Raw genomic sequence first — 17247 nt, forward strand, 5'->3', positions numbered from 1 at the left:
CTTGAAAAGAAGGGCCCAGTGGGTCTTGTATGACCAGGAACTGAAAAACAAACAAACAAACAAAAAAAACCCATGGAAAGACGTGGAGAATATGTGAATTCTTCCACTTTTAAGCAGATCCCATTGCTTTGAGCAGCCAGAATTGGGACAATTAATGGCACACTTTAAACAGTTCGTGGGTTTTTTGTGTGTGTGTATGCAGTGTTTACAGATTGCTCAAATTAGCAATGATACCAACCTCTGAGAGACAGTGTAAGCAGTGGAAGATGCTCTTCAGGTTGAGAGTGGCCTGGGTGAACTGGAGAAATAGTCTGAACAAAGGAGAGGGTAACTTACTGCAGGCAAATGCAAAGGCCTTTACTGAGGCAGGAATAACCAGCTCTGTAAATGCAGACAGGGCCGGACCAGCCCACTCGGTAGCCATTCCATAGACAAAAGAGTAGGGGAGTGTATTATGTACGGTTTACCTCTGTCTGCCATACAATGCTGCTGTTAAAGAAGGAGGTGCCACGCTGGGATGTGCAATCAGATGAGTAGCTTGCAGGATGTGGGAAGCAGCATTTCTATTGCACTCTGCAGCAGGGCCTCACGGACAATACTGTGCCTAGTTTTAGGCATTGCATTTTAAGAAGGGCGTGAGTGAGTTACAGCCTCAGGGTCCCAAGTGCACCCACAGGCCTCAGCTGCCCTGATCAGCCTCAGCTGTGGCCTCCACCCCTGCGCCTTCCTCCCCAGGCCTGTTTCTTCGATGGACCTCGGTCCTATGTTTTAACCTTGTCTCCAGTCCCGTGTCTGGCTCTGCCTCCTGCTTCTCCTGAAGAAGATGACCTTGACTGGTCACCCACTGCACTTTGGGTTTGTGTGGGCACCCTGCAGGCAGCACCCGCTCTGCCCGCCCAGCTGGGATACAGCAGGACAGCAGCTGGCTGCTGAGCTCACCCTTGGCCTTCCTCCTCTGACCTCTCTGCTCCCACCGAGCAGAAAGAGGCAAAAAAGTGAGGACTATCAGAAGGCTGAAGAAGTGGTGCTTGTTTATTCAAAAGAATAAAAGGTTGTAACTTGGGTACCTTCTTAGCACATATAGAATCATAGAATGTCCTGAGTTGGAAGGGACCCACAAGGATCATCAAGGAAAAATCTTTTCCCTGCACAGTACAACCCCAAATTTACACGGCAGTTTTGCATGGCTGGGGTGAGAGGGAAAAATATAATGGGGTTAAAATGTGGCAATTAAGGCTTTGGTTAAATATTAGGGGAAAGCTGGCACTGAGGCTAACAGCCTGGCTTTGTGATACTACAGATACGTTGCTGTGGGTAATTATAATCCTCAGGTTATTTCTGGTCTTTAATTCAGTTAAAGTTTTGCCTGAAATGAAGGCCCAAATAATCCAAATACTCTCTGTTGGGCTTTGCTCTGTGCCCCACTAACAGTTGTTTTCTCTTCAGTGATATGGTTGAAGAAGGTGATTAAACTTGATGATCACCGGTGAATGTATTGAATTTAATAAGTTTATAAAATTGCAGGCTGATTGATTTTGCCACGTGAATAGAATTACAGTGCTTTGTTTACTTTTAACCAAAATCAATATTTCTTAAAATACCAAAACACTAAGAAGGGTTTCTGCATTGTGCATACAGTTTACCTGGTAGAGCCAGAAACAAGGAGATCAAGCTGCAAGAACAGACTCTTTTCTCCATGATTTGAAATAGTTCGGATATAGTTTTGAACTTCATTATCACACTTAATTCTGTAATAGACTGAACCGGGATATCCAATCCAAATAATATTTTAACTTTTAATCTTTATCTGATATCAGATTCACCAATTGTGAGGTAAAATAATTTTCTACTTTTTGCAGATGCATAAAAAATGAATTCTTTTGAACTGTTGTCTGTGATAATTGCTTTGTCATTCAGATCTGAGTAGAAAACTATTTTGTTTCCAGGAAATAACTTCACGACACAAACGGTGTGTTCTGTGCGAGTCCTGGGGACATTGAGGTTAGTAGTATTTTCACATCTATAGTATCAGAGAAAGAAATGATGCAGGACTCAAAGTCACTTCTCTTCCTGTGTGTGGCTTGAAGGCTGAGCGTATTTTGATGATATCAGTCAGCTTTTATAGTCTCTTGTGCTGAGTCTCTTTTTAGTGTTTGAAAAAATGAATAACTTCACTTTGATTTCTAGTTGCTCTTGCTGGTAGTAAAACCAGAGACTTGGCAAAAGCCATTGTAATGCTGGAGCTCTTCTTTGAGTGCATTTGCTTTTAGCTGTTTTGGGAATCTCCTCTGTACATACGTCAGTCTAATTTCGGTGCCCAAAGGAAGGAAAGGGGGTGGAGAACAGCCACCAGTTTTCTTTAAGGAAAGATAAATAAATAATAAGAGTGCTACTCATCTCTTAAAAGCAGTTTACTTCCACGCATCTTTCTTTGATGGCTGCTGAAAAGGTAAGGTTATATTTTTAATCTGTTCTATATGACGTTGCACAGTGGGATGCATTTTTGCTTACTGGGTTGATGGTTTTTAGACTGCAAAGATTTCATTTCACAACTGGAACTGTAAAAAGCGTTTGGTTTTGTTTTTTTTTTACTTTAAGTGCTGGGGTGGGATGTTATTAAAATCACAAGACAACTTTGGTAAAACATTATCAAAGAATTTATAAATAATTTGCATGTGTGTATGCATAAAACTGTTACAGGCAGGTAGTATAAAATAACACTTGTTACTCTTATAATTTTCTTAACTAAGAACAAATTTATGTGATTGGCCTCTGCAGAATAGAAAATAGCCATAAATTCCAGGAGCTTTTGTGATAATTTTTACTCTGAACCTCCTTAACCTGTGTCCTTGCTACTGACATATTACATCCATCTTCTGGGTTAATGGAAGAAGTATCCCAAGTCAACGAAGGCTTTATTTATACTTATTTGTCATTATTTTGCTAATGCTTAAGGATCTGAAAGGACATCAATAATACATTACATGCAAAATCACTTTGGGAAAAAGTAGCTTGCTAAGTCAGGCATTTCTAAGTTTAAAAATTTGAAAAATAAGCTACCTTTTGCAAACTTAATCTTGTCCTAGGTAGGCCTTTTGATTGCTCTTCAGTTACAAAACTACATACGATTTGAGCCCTGTATAAAAGAAAAAGCATGATATACTGAGATTGAGCTGTGTACGTGCATGCCTCTCTCTCCTAAGACATGACCACGTTGGTCATCCCATCTCCTTTATGATGGCTTTGAGGCTTCACATGATAGTTTCAGAAAGCTACTGATCCATCTGCAAGGTGTCTGACACTGGGTTATTTTAAATACATAATTTAAAACAATACTGGAACCAAAATATTTTATGTGAGCTTTGTACTCAAAAGGGAGAAGTGTCATGGTATTTACTAAAGAGGTTGCTGTTGCTTTTGTTTTTACATAGATTTACATAGAAGATGCTTGGCTTTGAGCTTAGCTGACCGTGTGAAACAGTTAGCTAGCTGGATTCGATGAGTAAACATGAAAGGAGGGCATCTGTGATGGTTTTTAAGATTGTTTTTTCCTGTCAAGGAGCGTCATTACTGAAAACACCACTTCTTTATTACTGCCAGAAAACTAATATAATGCAGACAGCTTTGGTGTTAGAAAAGCCCTTTTCTTCTGTTAGGAAAGTAGAGAGCTTTGCAGTCCAATTTCAGCACCTCTGTGAAATGGTTACGAGCTCAAGTCTGTTGTGGGGCACAAGGAATATCCACCATTTGGGGGGATATAGTACTTTATTCTTAAAGCTACCTCATCACTAAGTTAGATTTTGAGTTGTCTTTGAACATGCAAGAAAAATTGACAACACATTGATTGTCTGAGCTTAAATCTTCATGAAGATTAAAAAAAAAACAACTGTAGGAATGTCCAGGTGCAATAGCGATAGAGCTGCTGGCTACATGATGTATTTTAAGCTTTAGTCTCTGCAGCATGTGATGATCTTACCCAAACCATTCTATGATCTTGCCCAGCAGTGAGAGAGTCATGGTGGCTTTTCCCCTCTGCATAGTGCAGATAGTGTAGGACATAGGGCCCATGGCACTTAGCTCCACAGTAAGTTTGTTCTGATGTTTGGTGCCAGAAGATGATCCTAGTCTTTCTATCCTAGTCCCTGTTGGCAGTCCACTGCTGGCATTAGATTCAGTGCTTATGATTTATCACTGTGATTAGGATATGAATTATAGCATTATACCAGCTGTTTTTGATGATGGTGTTTGCAGTATCACTGATGGGCTGAGGTTGAATGCCCTTCTGAAGAATCCTGCCCTGGCTAGGGCAGAACTCCTGTCTTTCTGGGGGAATGACAGTGAGCAAGACAAAGTGGAAGCAAGGGGAGGCTCCAAGCTGTTCCTTCCTTCACACCATTTAAATTTGTGCAAACTTGAATAGCTGAAGACATAATTTTAAAAAAATTTATATTAGTCTCTAAATAAGATTCTGTATGCCCTCAATATTTTTCATACACAAGATGTCATCTGAAACTCATTTCCCAAAACAGGCTTGAAACATGGAAAAGTTTGTGCTCTTCTGTGAAGAAGGGAGGTAGTCCTTTTTAAAAGACTTTGAAGGAGGTATCAAATAGCAACTATTTCTGTGCTTGCTTAACTGCAGGTGTTGCTCTTAGTAACTGTTTTACAGTGGCGCGTTCTTAATAGCTCTGGAAGGTATTCATATATTTTCTTCTAAGATCACTAGAGCGGTGGATCCACCTAACAATGACTATCATGAATTTGCTAGCTTTTACTGATGCTTCAGCAAGATTTTCTGATGACGTTATAGATATGCTAGCCTTTGGAAATCCTAGGAGTTTATAGAAAATGTAACTTACGCTGCAATGGGTGTTTTGGTATCCTGTATAGTGCAGAGGTCCCCAAGTTTGTACTGGCTGGTCTTTCAGACTGTATTGACCTAAATGGATTTGAAGGTTCATCATCCTGGGAGCTATTCCTGAGGCAAAAGATGAAAGCAGGTGAAGGATGCAGGGACCTTTGAAAATGACATATATTGTGTTAAAAAATTGCTCGGGCTTTTTAGGTTTCAACTGAGTAATTTCCTGTGAAATTGCAGTTGGTAAGGAAATAAAGTATGATATTGCCTATCTCAGTCTCTTTTGTTTCCACAGGAAACCAATCTTTTTTTTTCTCTTTGTTAACACTGCTTCTGTGAAATGCTTTGTCCTTTTGATGCCTGTTGAAGGGTTTAATGAAAAAATTTAAAAGAATGGAATGCATGCTGTTTAGAAATACAAACTCTCACCTCCTGCTTTTTTTGTGTGAAATTAAGTAACTTAATTGGGGCAAGCTCTATGTAAAGCAATTCCCTGCACTGACAAAAATACATTGTCACTATGTATCTGAAGTTTTGGTGGGTTTTTTCTTTTTTTATTTTTAATTTAAAACTCTGTTTTAAAATAATGATCCAGCAATGCAGATAGTTGGTCAGATTCTCAGATGAGATCCATCAGTGAAGCATCAGTAACTTCTCTGGGAAAGCTTCACCCTTCTGTCTTAGTGTCTAGACCTTCTGTCTAGAGCCTGACTGTATGTATTTAGTCAGATGAAGTTTGAAACACTTAACCAGTTTTCAAACACACATCTTCAATATTTGGTGTGCCATAAGTGGAACTCTGTTACATTTCTTGTAATACTCACTAGACCCTAGAGAGTAGTATTAAAACTGAATATGGTGTGTAAGCTGAATTAGACTGAATAATAATTTTCTTTCTCTATTTCACTGCAAAGCATATTAAAATTATTTTATGTTTTACTGGGAGTTTTACAAAAGTGAAGGTCACAGATTACATCCAAAATACAGTTGTGATTTTGTTTTAATTTTATACTTCTTTATTTGTACATTAACAACATCAGTTTGAGGCCAAAATTGTTAATGCACTGAGCTGGACATAATATATATCTTAACTCCTTAGTGTTTGTGTGTATTAACGAAGATAATAGCATTATTGGGTATTAAACTCTTTATCTAGACTTAACAGACATAGGTAATTGATAGAAGTGGTTCTTAGAGGGTGTCTTTCCCTCTTTCCTCTTAGGTTTGTGAAGTTTTATCTTTTCAGCAAGATGAGATTAGAAAGGGGCATTTTTGTCTAAACCAGTATGACTTTTCCAGTCATGGGGCCTGTAGGCCTGTGTTCAAAACTAACTTAAGTTTGTTTCTTTATTGGTTGTTTTATGTTGACTGTACAAAAAACATGAAGGTATGTTACTGAGTGTTAACAGACAATATGGTGAGACTGTCCGAACAACGGCCCTGTCTCAAAACCTCTCCTGTATCTGAATTAGTGCACGAAAGGTCTGAGTATAGCAAAATGTGGTTTTCACATACTATTTGAAATGTCTTGAAGAGGTGAGGAGAAGAGATACTAACATGTATTCTTTTTTTCCCCTAGGTCTGGAAATCACAAATCTGCAAGACCAAATAAAAAAAAAAAACAATCCCCCCATTCCTTTACACCATATCTTGGTGAATTGTCCCTCCATCTGGTGACAGTTAAAGCCCTATCCGGGACCTTGCTGCAAGCTGTCATTTCTTTTGGAACCACTCTCAGCAAAAAAAAAAGAAGAAAGAAAAGAACAAGAAGTTCTTTCATGTGAAAAGGACAAGACTGCTGTGACCTTGCTAACTATTCATATTCCCTGGTTAGCAGAGACACTTAAATGATGACTTGTGTGAAGACAGACACGGTTATTTTTCTCTTCAAGGGTGTGACACAGTGAAAAGTATCACCAATCCAGTGAGAGCGCAGGCACTTTGTAAACACTCAGGCCACAGTACCCATCACTCTGGATGTAGTAGAACCATAGGATAGGAGTCTACAAAATAAGTGAAGTTTGGGGAAAATGGCCTGTGAATTTAATCTAAACTTCCTTAAGGAATTGGAACGAGAGGCTGTTCTGGAAGTCCTGTACCGTGACCAGATGGTGAGAAAAACAGAAGAGGAAAGAATAAGGTATCTGCCATTCCCCTATTCTTGCATTTCTGTTCCTTTTTTTTCTGAGAATTACTCCTTTTCGTCTTTGCTGTCTTTCCAAATGTATTCCTCTTTTTTACTTGTTAGCTAATGCCTTTTTATTCTTTGGGAAAACTAAGGGTTTTACAGAGCCTCTTGGATTTACCAAACTATTGACTACTCTACAGTAAATATGAGCAAATACTGTTCAGTGAAATATCTGCTTGATTAATTTTATTTCTATCCTTCATAGAAAGTTCACTTGCTGCCTGTATTTTTCCTGTGAAGGCTTTATAGCATTCTCATCATGTTCCTATGTATGCCTATATAGTCCTGGTAACACAGAATATGTTTAGATCTTTGGCTGGTTTACTTAACTTACGTTGTGTCAAGACTGGAGTTAAGAGCCATGGGTTACATGCTCATTGTGCTGAATCCGTCACCGTCCCTTCTCACATACAACAGGTAGCAAGCACACCACGCTGTCTTGGACGTTCTTAGTGATGTCAATAGGTGTCATTGGTTAGGAAAAGGATTCCGTTTAATTATTTCACACTATGCAAGTATCTCAGTCATGAAGGATAAAGGATAATCCTCCAGCATTTTATTTGCTTTATATCAGGGCAAGGGCAAGGATTTTCTTGCAGCTTGTACCCTGCTTTGTCACATTGCATCCCCGTGTAAAACAGGGTATTTGTGTTGCTAAGTTAGAAATTTTTAGTCTCAAATACAGAAACTTAAAGCTTGTTTACAGCAAACATTTATGTAAGTATTGTTGGACATATTAAGTGATTGTGAAAAGTAAAGGATTATAAAGAAAATCTGAATTGGTTAGAAAGTTCCTGACAACTGTTGATGATGTAGCTTAGAATTAAAAACACAGGTCTTTATTATTGGTACATGTAACAGAAGCAAAGTGAAGGAAAGGGACTGATGTGTTTTTTATTTAACTTTCAGATGATGCATTTGTTATTATTATTTTTACTTGATATAAGATTTAATTCTTGGATAAATATGATAAAACATCATCAGATGAAAGGGAGCACCATTTAGTCTCAGGTTTTGTATGTGAATATGTAATCACTTGCATACACAATTTCAGTGCTCTGCCCTGGGCATACATAACTGACACGAATAAACCCCATTTATACTAGGCTATTACTCTGTTTGTATGCACAGTTGAGCTTGCATATACAGTCATGGCACAAAAATGCTGCGTGTAGACCCCTTCAGACAGTACTCAACTGAGGTCAAGCTTGAGACCGTATCTTCCACTAGTAATGATACTGTGCAACTTGGGTATTAGCTTGTGACTTACATGGATGGGGGTTTTGGCCTATTTAATTTATTTATTTTTATTTTTCATCTGGGGGATTAGGAACCTGAAACTGCAGCTGCAGCAGCTTCGGTGGAAAGGGGCAAGAAATGTAAGCCATGAATACCAGGAGAGATCTTGTGCTCGCTGTCAGAAACCGCTTGGGTTAATCATGAACAGAGGTGCAGTATGCAACGGGTGCAGTCATCGAGTGTGCTCTGAATGCCGTGTTTGCCTGAATCCCTGCCTTTGGAAATGCACTGTTTGTTACGCCCATGGGTAAGAAATTTTACTGGTTTGGATAAGTGCTGGTTTACACTCGTTATCCAGTGGATGCACACTGGTTTTGTGTGCATCTGTTGCTTTAAACAATTAATGAAACAAAGCCTCTGGTAGAATGAAAATGTTGGATGAAGTCCTGGTAGCAATGAAATTGATGGGAATTTTGCGTTCATACTTCATGTAGTCAGGATTTCCCTTTCTGTATTTAGCAAAATGGATCTTCAAGGCAGGCCAGCAGTAGTTTCTGAACTGTAGATAGAACTCCTTCTCCCGGCTCAGTTCCAAACCAGTGCATCATAACAAGTTGCTGAAGGTGCTGTGTTTTGGTGTAGTATAGCAAATTTCTCGACAATTTCCTAATCATGTTTTTTTTGCCTCATACTACAGGAGTGAGGAACCTGGATTAATGAATAATTTTAAGTCATGTATTATATAAATTTAAAAAGCAAAAAGCATTAATAACATTATCAGTAATTGTTTAAATGGGTTAGAAATCCAAATGTATTTGCTTTGAGTTAGTTGGTTTTTCTTTTACTGTGTCACCTTGTGTTTGTCTTCCAGGAAACAGGAAGCAATCTTTCTTTTACTGTATTGGTACAATTTTTATATCAAAATACTCCATCATAGTCCCTCCTATTTATCAGGATCTTTCTAAAATGGTTTAGCTGTATTTCCACCTATGATGAAAAATAATATTACGTAGACAAAGAAAGATAGTTCTGAAAATGAATCAACAGCTGTGGCAGATGATATATATCCCTGTACAAAGGGTGAGGATTTGGATGAAATTTTGTTTGTGCCCACACAAGATTAGTGTACCACTTCACTCGCTCTTACGATGCCAAAGTGAGATTTAAAAAATGCCTGAAAATGTAAGGCAAGGTTTTGGTCTTAAGCTAAATTGATTTCTACTACTAGTTTGAAGTAATTTTCTATACCTTGGAAGAGACTATAAACTATCACTACAATTATGTTCACTGAATCCTCATCTTATTTTGCAAATTGTACATAAAATAGGCAGGTTAGCTCTATCTATATTTGATACAAAGAGGTTACTAAGTTTTGATGCATACATTTCACTATCTGTGCTTCAGGCTATAAGCGCTAAAAGGAAGGGTTAAAAAGTTAACTTTCCATATCCTCCTGTAGATACCTCCCTCCACTTCCTCTTCTTTTAAATTGGTTTCCAGTTATTTGGTGGCCACAGTGGAAATCCCCTACGGAGAGTAGCTAGTTGTTAAGCTGCCTTATATAGTGCTGCACACCCTTAATTATTTCATAAGCTTGTCCAGATATTTAATGGTAAATCCAGGAAAGCATTATTTAAATGAATTAAGAGGCATTTCTACTTTTTCTTCAGGAATTTTTTTTTTGTCTTGCTAATGTAGAGGAATTGTTGAGCTGTCATTGGAATTCTCTTTATAGCAAAGAGACAGCACATTTGATCTTGTTTAGTCACGATGCAAAGTCCATTAAAATCAGACTTCTGCTGCCTTCAGTGAGATTTACATCAAGGCTGCAAATCTCAAGAAGGGTAGGGAGTGCAGCAGCATGGTAAATACTATTCAATGCTTTTTGTTTACCCCGATGAGGGAAAAATAGGGCAACTGAGAACTGTAAGAGCTGATTTTCAAGGCCTGAGCAACGGTAATTTTGAGTCTTCATTACTCCCAGAGTATATTTTCCTGTGAAAAACATTATCAGCTGCAGCACTCCTGAGATTCTCTCCTGGACAGTAGGGTCATGTGTAACAAACATGCTTAAACACCTCAGTGGAAGAGCATGCAGGGATAGGTCAATGTTCATTATTTACAAAATAAATGTAAAAAGCCTTGTGGACTGACAAAGTTTGTGTCTTTCACCTGGAAGAGGCATCTCTTATGTGAATGGAGTTGGTGTAGTGTGTTTTCTAAAGGAATCCTGTCTTCTAGGAGTCTAGAAAGACATTTGCTTTGAAGGAGAGTAGTCTGTTTTACCTGACAAGGATAGTTCTTTATCATCTTTGTTGTCACATTTGTGGTCATAACTTAGCTTAATATACTCTTTAGCCTGGGGAAAAATAAAAGGCTACTTCCACATCTGTTTTCGTCCTGTGAGTGGTCTAATTGTCACATGAGCCTGTGCAGAACTGGAGATTAAACTCGGGAAGATAACCATGGGTAATGAGAAGAACATAAAGAGAAGGCTGGAGATGAGAATCAAGGCACTACTTATACAGAGCCCTTGAAGATCTAGTGCAGACAGAGATTTCAGACATTTATTAGTTAAAAGGTCTCTGTCCAAAGTAAATAAGTATCCTGCCTCAAGGTTATTTTAACCTAATTTTGAAACCCAGCTCTGTTCAGTTATGCACAAGGATCTGTGGTAAGGCATGTAAATAAATAGTAAAATATACACAGGTAGTGAATTTTTTGAACGCTCTGCATTGCTACTTACAAAGATATATTTTAGATGCCTAAAATGCCTTAAAATCAAGCCACAGAGAGAGCAAACAGCATCCTACCTACAGCTTGTCTATTTTAACATGGAGTAAGGTGAGGTGTGAAATGGCAGAGCCAGGGGTTTTGTTGCCCAGACTTTGGTGGATATCAGTACAGCTGTCATGTTCAGAGATTATATTTGCTTAAAGAGGCAAGCCCTACATGAATTTACTGCCAGTATATTGTTGCTAATTTCAAGCAACTTTGGCAGAGGGAATGGTAATAGAGAGATTAATTTCTACAGGGTAGAGGAGAAAGTTTCTTTCACTGAGGAAATTTTTGCAGTGGGACTTCATCCAATAATAAGTGTCAGAAAATCCACAAGGAACAAGATATTATATATGACCTAAAAATTAGCAAGACATTTATATGAGAATTTGGAACCTGAAGAGTCTCCTCAGTTAAAGAAATTTTTTTGCCTCTTTAATAATGGATAAGTTCAGATAGCAGACTTCATCTAATTCAGTTGGAGACAACAAAATGCAAGAGTCAAATCTGCTGAAAATCTGCTCTTGACAGACCTATTTAGTCTGATACCATTTTATACTTGGTAATCATTACTTTTCTCATCCTATGATCCTGGTGCCTGTGTATGACATGGACATCACTGATGTTAGCCTCCACAAAATGGAGAGAGATGGGCCATGAAGCCGTCACACCATCAGGGTTGTGGAGCTCAGTCCTCTCTGGTAGCTGTCCTAAGTTCTGCTTGGGAGCATACCCTCTATCATTGACTTTCCCTGCTCCTCAGACAAGGCTGCAGCTGTAAGCAGCGGTGTCAGCACAAGTGTTGGGGCTGTTACACAGCTTGGTTGTATAGGCTGGTGTGGACCCAGGGCTCCTGGCTTCAGAGCAGTGCCTAGAGCAGTATGTATTGCTTTCCAGGGGCAGTCCTACATAGCAAAAATGGGAAAAAAAAAAAAAAAAAAGGAGGGGAGGAATCCTTTGTTTGCAGACCCACAGCAAAATCAGGCAATGGAGTGAGCAGTCATGAAATCCTAGTTTTATGGAAGAATTAAGAAGGATTGTTGGATTGTTAAACGGCCGTCAGACGTTTGAAGAAATGCACTTAGGAATGTTGATTCAAATGTCTTTTGCTTGGTTTTCAGAGATGTGAAAGTAAAGGCTGGTGAATGGTTCTTTGAGGAACGAGCAAAGAAATATCCAGGTGAAGGTAATTGCTGGAACAGACCATAAAATGTTGTGTAATGCGTAGCCCTCATCTAAGTGAAACACAGAATGTAGTCTGCCACTGTATTTAATGTTTCTTCCACTTGGTGAGAGATTTGTCAGAAATTATCATGCAGTGTTTCTGTCTGTGCACTAAATAATACATGGATATCGACTACCAGAATGCATTTTAAAGTATATTTTATTTTGTATGAGTAATAAGAATAAGAAAATTTCTGGCCATATCAATTCGAATTAAATGAGTGTGTAAGGCTTCTAAGAAATATGATGACATGAAATAAGTATAGAAATGTTAAAATATATGTGCAGGAAGGAAATGATCTTGCATGCGTTATTTGCCAAAGTTAAAACTTCAGTTGTTTTCACTGAGAAAGTTCTAAAGCTTAAAGAAATGACAGAATGGAATAAAGTAAAATATGTATAGCTATGAATCAACAGAGAGTTAAACACTTACTGTTTCTTTACTTTCAACCAGCTGCACCATTGCCTTGTGTTCAGTCTTTTCAGTGCAATTAACAATACAAAGCCTTAAAAGAACTTGTAGAGGACGTGGATGGATTGCCCTATGGTGAATGTGTTTCACCAACTAAGGGCCTGTCGATCTTTGTTTTTACCTACAATGACTAATAAGGTGGAGAGGATTTCCTTCCTCTTTCCCTTGAAGCACTGATTTGTCGGCGTTCTCTGGACACACTGCACCAACTCAATGTCCCTGTTGTACTGAGGGGCCCAAAACTGAACACCGCATTCGAGGTGCGGCCTCACCAGTGCCCAGTACAGGGGGATGATCACTCCCCTACTCCTGCTGGCCACACTATTCCTGATACAAGCCAGGATGCCGTTGGCCTTCTTGGCCACCTGGGCACACTGCTGGCTCATGTTCAGCTGGCTGTCAGCCAACACCCCCAGGTCCTTTTCCTCCAGGCAGCTCTCCAGCCACTCCTCCCCAAGCCCGTAGCGTTGCATGGGGTTGTTGAGACCCAAGTCCAGGACCTGGCACATGGCTTCTCCCAGTTAACTGGTGATAGGATGAGAGGAAATGTCCTCAAGTTGTATTGGGGAGGATTAGATTGGATATTAGGAAAAATTTCTTCGTTCAAAGAGCGGTCAGGCATTGGAACAGGCTGCCCAGAGAGGTGGTGGAGTCACCATCCCTGGAGGTGTTCAAAAAACGTGTAGACATGGCACTTCAGGACATGATTTAAGAGGCATGGGGGTGTTGGCTTGACAGTTGGACTTGGTGATCCTAGAGGCCTTTTCCAATCTTAATGACTCTATGATTCAGATAGGCAACTATTTCACTTTGTGCCTGACTGCAGCTAAATGTTACAGTTTCGTTTCCAGTGTCTGCATGGTATCTAGATTTAGGAATAGCTGGTAAAAAAGAAAGCACTGGACCTTAAATATCTCTTGGGAAACTTGAATAGGAAGAAGTTTATAAATGGAAGAATGTAATCAGGTAAATTTTGGGCAGTAGGTATTCACAAAAGACAGCAGGTAGCATGTTAAGGAAGTGAACTACAGTTCCTGCTAAAACAATTAGTTTAAAATTTGAAGGATCTCACTGAATTCCATTCTAGCTAATACAGTTTATTTTTTTAAAGTATTAGTTGACTGATCTTTTGAAGCACAGTTGTGTCCTATAATCATTATTAATAATTTTTCCTTATTCTTTTCAGCAAGTCTAAATCCAGTAATTTTAACAATCTCTCTCAGTTTCAGAAAATGCTGTATTGTTCTCAGACACTGAATCTGAAATGGCAAGATAGTGACTGTCCCTCTTTCCAGTAAAATAAACAAGTTCTCACCTGCATTATCAAAGCTTTGTGGGTGCTTGAAGCATTTTGCTTAGTTAGTCTAATAGCAATACTGTTGAAGTCGCAAAGATCTAAGGATGTACAGAAGATAAGCCCGCAGGGAGAAATATGTTTTGTTTAGTTCCTTTGATTAGATCAACTGATATAATTAAAGGAGTTAAAAAATGGCAAACTTCTGAAACAGCAGCCATGGTAGTTGTGTATCCTTCAAGCCTGGAGAGGCAGTGCCCTCTTTTGGCTAGAAAATGTAATACAAGTGAACTATTTACTGTAAAATAAGCTTAACTGAAAAAAATACATTACAGTGAAGTTTTCTCATGTTGCAGAGCAAAAAAAAAAAAGTTACATTAGTACCTTTTTATTAATTTTGTGTAGTTTCTACCTAAGGAATAAAAGTAATATTTTCCTAAAAGTGGGAGATTGCCTTACTGACTAAAATTAAAAATCTAAGAAATAATTTAATGCTGCAATAAATCAAGATATCAAATATTATTTATTAATAACAGAGCATTAAGTATGGAGCTCTGATTGAAATTTGTAACATCAGTAGTTGATTATTGTTTCTACCACCACCAAGGTCTGCTACTTATATGTTATAATTAATGACATCTTCAGCAAAACATAGATCACATGCTGATTTCTTTATTAGGAATGATCAGTGACTAAAGCCACTCCAGATATTTTCAGCTGGCCATTTGTTACATGCATTTAGCCCTTCTTTCTGTTGGCAATCACTCGGGAGCAAACTATATTTTTATGAGTCTTCATTGTTTATGCCTGGTGGAGCGCTTGATCCTTGGTGTTCTTCATATCATGTGGCTGCTCGCCTGAGGAACGTGACATGGTTGCTATTTCCCCACAGGGATGGCCTTAGCAAAAGGGTTTCGTCATGTTTGTGAGCTAGTCATGCATTTTCATGATTGTTCAGGTCTCTGGTAGAAGAAGTGAAAAGAATTTTTCATAAGATGCAAGAGATGACCATGTGCCTACTCTTGTACACATTTTCAAGCTTTCCATAGTGTTTGAGTTTTGTGGTTGAAGTGTGCTTTAGCGCAGTGGGCCCATGCACTACCTGCCTCCTGGACTTCAGGAGGCTGAGGGCACGTAGCACCTGTAGGAATGGGCCTGTCAGCCTCCATACATGATTGTCCTTTGCATTTGTGAAGAGCTGGTCTGAACGTGTCACCTGTGGGAGGTGAAGGGGCAATCATGATAGAATTTGTGATAAAAGAGAAACCTGCTCATTCCTTGGCATGTATGCTGATATGTCAGGTGGGTGTTGATTTCACTCCGGACTTGCACGTGCGTGAGCTTCTGTAAATACAGGACAGTTCATGAGAAGGCATTGATTTTAGAAAGTATTATACGGGCATTAGTAACTGCTGTCATTGCTAAATGACCTTTGGGTGTTTTTTTTTTCCTCCTTCACAGGCAGACATGAAACAGTTGGTGCAAAGCTCTTGAAATCTTATCAGAAACTGAGGTAAGACTCATAAAAGGACAAATGGTCCTAGGACACTGAGAATTTTTATATGTGATATATTGTATGCTATAAACCAACCAGCAGTTTGTGGTTTTTTATTATGAAAAACGGATTTCAATACTTTTGGAGTACAAATGGTAAAAGCATAGAAAAATTACTGGTTTTATCTCTCAGCAATCCATAGAAAGGGTCTCAAGTACAAAACAGAGTACCATGTTTAGAGCAATAGTTTCTTATTTACTTGAAATGAATGGGCGTGCAGTTTTTTTGTTATATCAGCTTATATTTTTTGCATACATGTTGCACCAGTATCTTTCAAATTTACACATTACTTTTGAATGATCAGAGATGAAAATTATTTACTAGGTATAATAGCAATATCATCATTATTTGCTCAATGGGAGATACTGCTGATTTGATAACTTTAGATTAAATAGTAGACAAGAAACTCTGTATTCATTAAGGTGCATCCACTTACTAAGACTTAAAACAAGTAAAAAAATCCAGTTTACACTGAATACATACTTTGACTTGAGGCCTAAGCATGACCATACTTAAGTTATTACCAGTGATATATAATGAAATAACAGTCTATTTAAACTATACTGTATAAAAGAAACCTTGTTCCTTTAAATTTTTTTTTAATAAGTAAAACAAGATACAAAGAGATGCCTCAATTTTATGATAATTATCTGTTGAGACATAGCTGCATAAGACAGAAACTTACAGTCAACTAGATATGATCCTAACCAGGGCTGCATAAGGACTTGCTTTTACACAGATGTGGTAAAGTAAAGGAGAATCAGAAAAGAAGTTCACTGCCTGCCTTTAGGATCTGTGATTGTGCGGTGATAACAGACGCAGTCAGATAACAGATTATTTTTTTTCCACAGACCTGGGCTATTTACAACAGATTAAATGACTGGAATGCTGTAAAGGAGCTCTAACAGCTCTGAGCCGAGGCAAGGAAGGATTCTTTTAGTATTGTGAATAAAGATGACTGTTTTCTGAAAACATCTCTGAAGCAGCGATGGGGTTCATTACACAGGAATTATGTTTTAACATTCGAGGCACAGATTGTAATGCTGCCAGCCATATAGAAGCCTAGGAAGTCTGTCCTAAATTAGGCCTTCCTGATCATTTTAAATTAATAATTCTGCTTAGAGCACCCCAAGATTGAGAAGATAGAAAGTTAGTCCTAACTCTTATGAACAGGCAATATGCCTGTGCTTCAACTCTTAAAGACACACAGGATCTCTACCCACATCTTTAGATTGCAGGGAAGACGGATAATAAAGACAGGTGTGCATGATAATAAAGATATGTGCATGAATGTGGTGGCTTATTTATCCATCTATTAGCATAATGTATTAATTGTTGCACTGTATTGTTTCTTAAATTTCTAGCAAAATTTCTGTCGTACCTCCAACTCCACCTCCTTTCACAGAATCCACATCAGGAAGCAATGTGACGGTAAATGTACATATCTTCAAAGTATACATATACATGCACCTCTTAGGGTGTCATTCATATGAAATGGCCAGCCACAGAAATGCAGTAAATAGCAAGTGCTGTAGCGTCATATTGTGCTATAAGTGCTGCCTGATGTTCCTCTGTCATTTTTTTTTATGCTGCGTTGGTAGTAGGAGAGAAAGGTCAGAGTCTATCATAAAGGATGTTT

At 38.5% G+C, this 17247-nt stretch overlaps 1 protein-coding gene across 2 annotated transcripts in view; it reads left to right on the forward strand.

The window, feature by feature from the left end:
- The first annotated feature begins 2289 nt into the window (after window positions 1–2289).
- SYTL3 (synaptotagmin like 3) overlaps window positions 2290–17247 on the forward strand; it is a 36266-nt gene continuing 21308 nt past the window's right edge. Inside the window, exons 1-6 of one of the 2 annotated variants that reach the window (XM_064447110.1) lie at window positions 2290–2449; window positions 6438–6998; window positions 8377–8592; window positions 12185–12249; window positions 15515–15566; window positions 16973–17039. In XM_064447110.1, the coding sequence (XP_064303180.1) occupies window positions 6889–6998; window positions 8377–8592; window positions 12185–12249; window positions 15515–15566; window positions 16973–17039 (510 nt within the window). In that variant the 5' untranslated portion in view covers window positions 2290–2449; window positions 6438–6888. Of the gene's footprint in view, window positions 2450–6250; window positions 6999–8376; window positions 8593–12184; window positions 12250–15514; window positions 15567–16972; window positions 17040–17247 lie in introns of those variants that run through there. The other variant, XM_009502905.2, reaches the window with a different exon arrangement.

Source organism: Phalacrocorax carbo, chromosome 3 (genome assembly GCF_963921805.1).
Source record: "Phalacrocorax carbo chromosome 3, bPhaCar2.1, whole genome shotgun sequence".
NCBI lineage: Eukaryota > Metazoa > Chordata > Aves > Suliformes > Phalacrocoracidae > Phalacrocorax > Phalacrocorax carbo.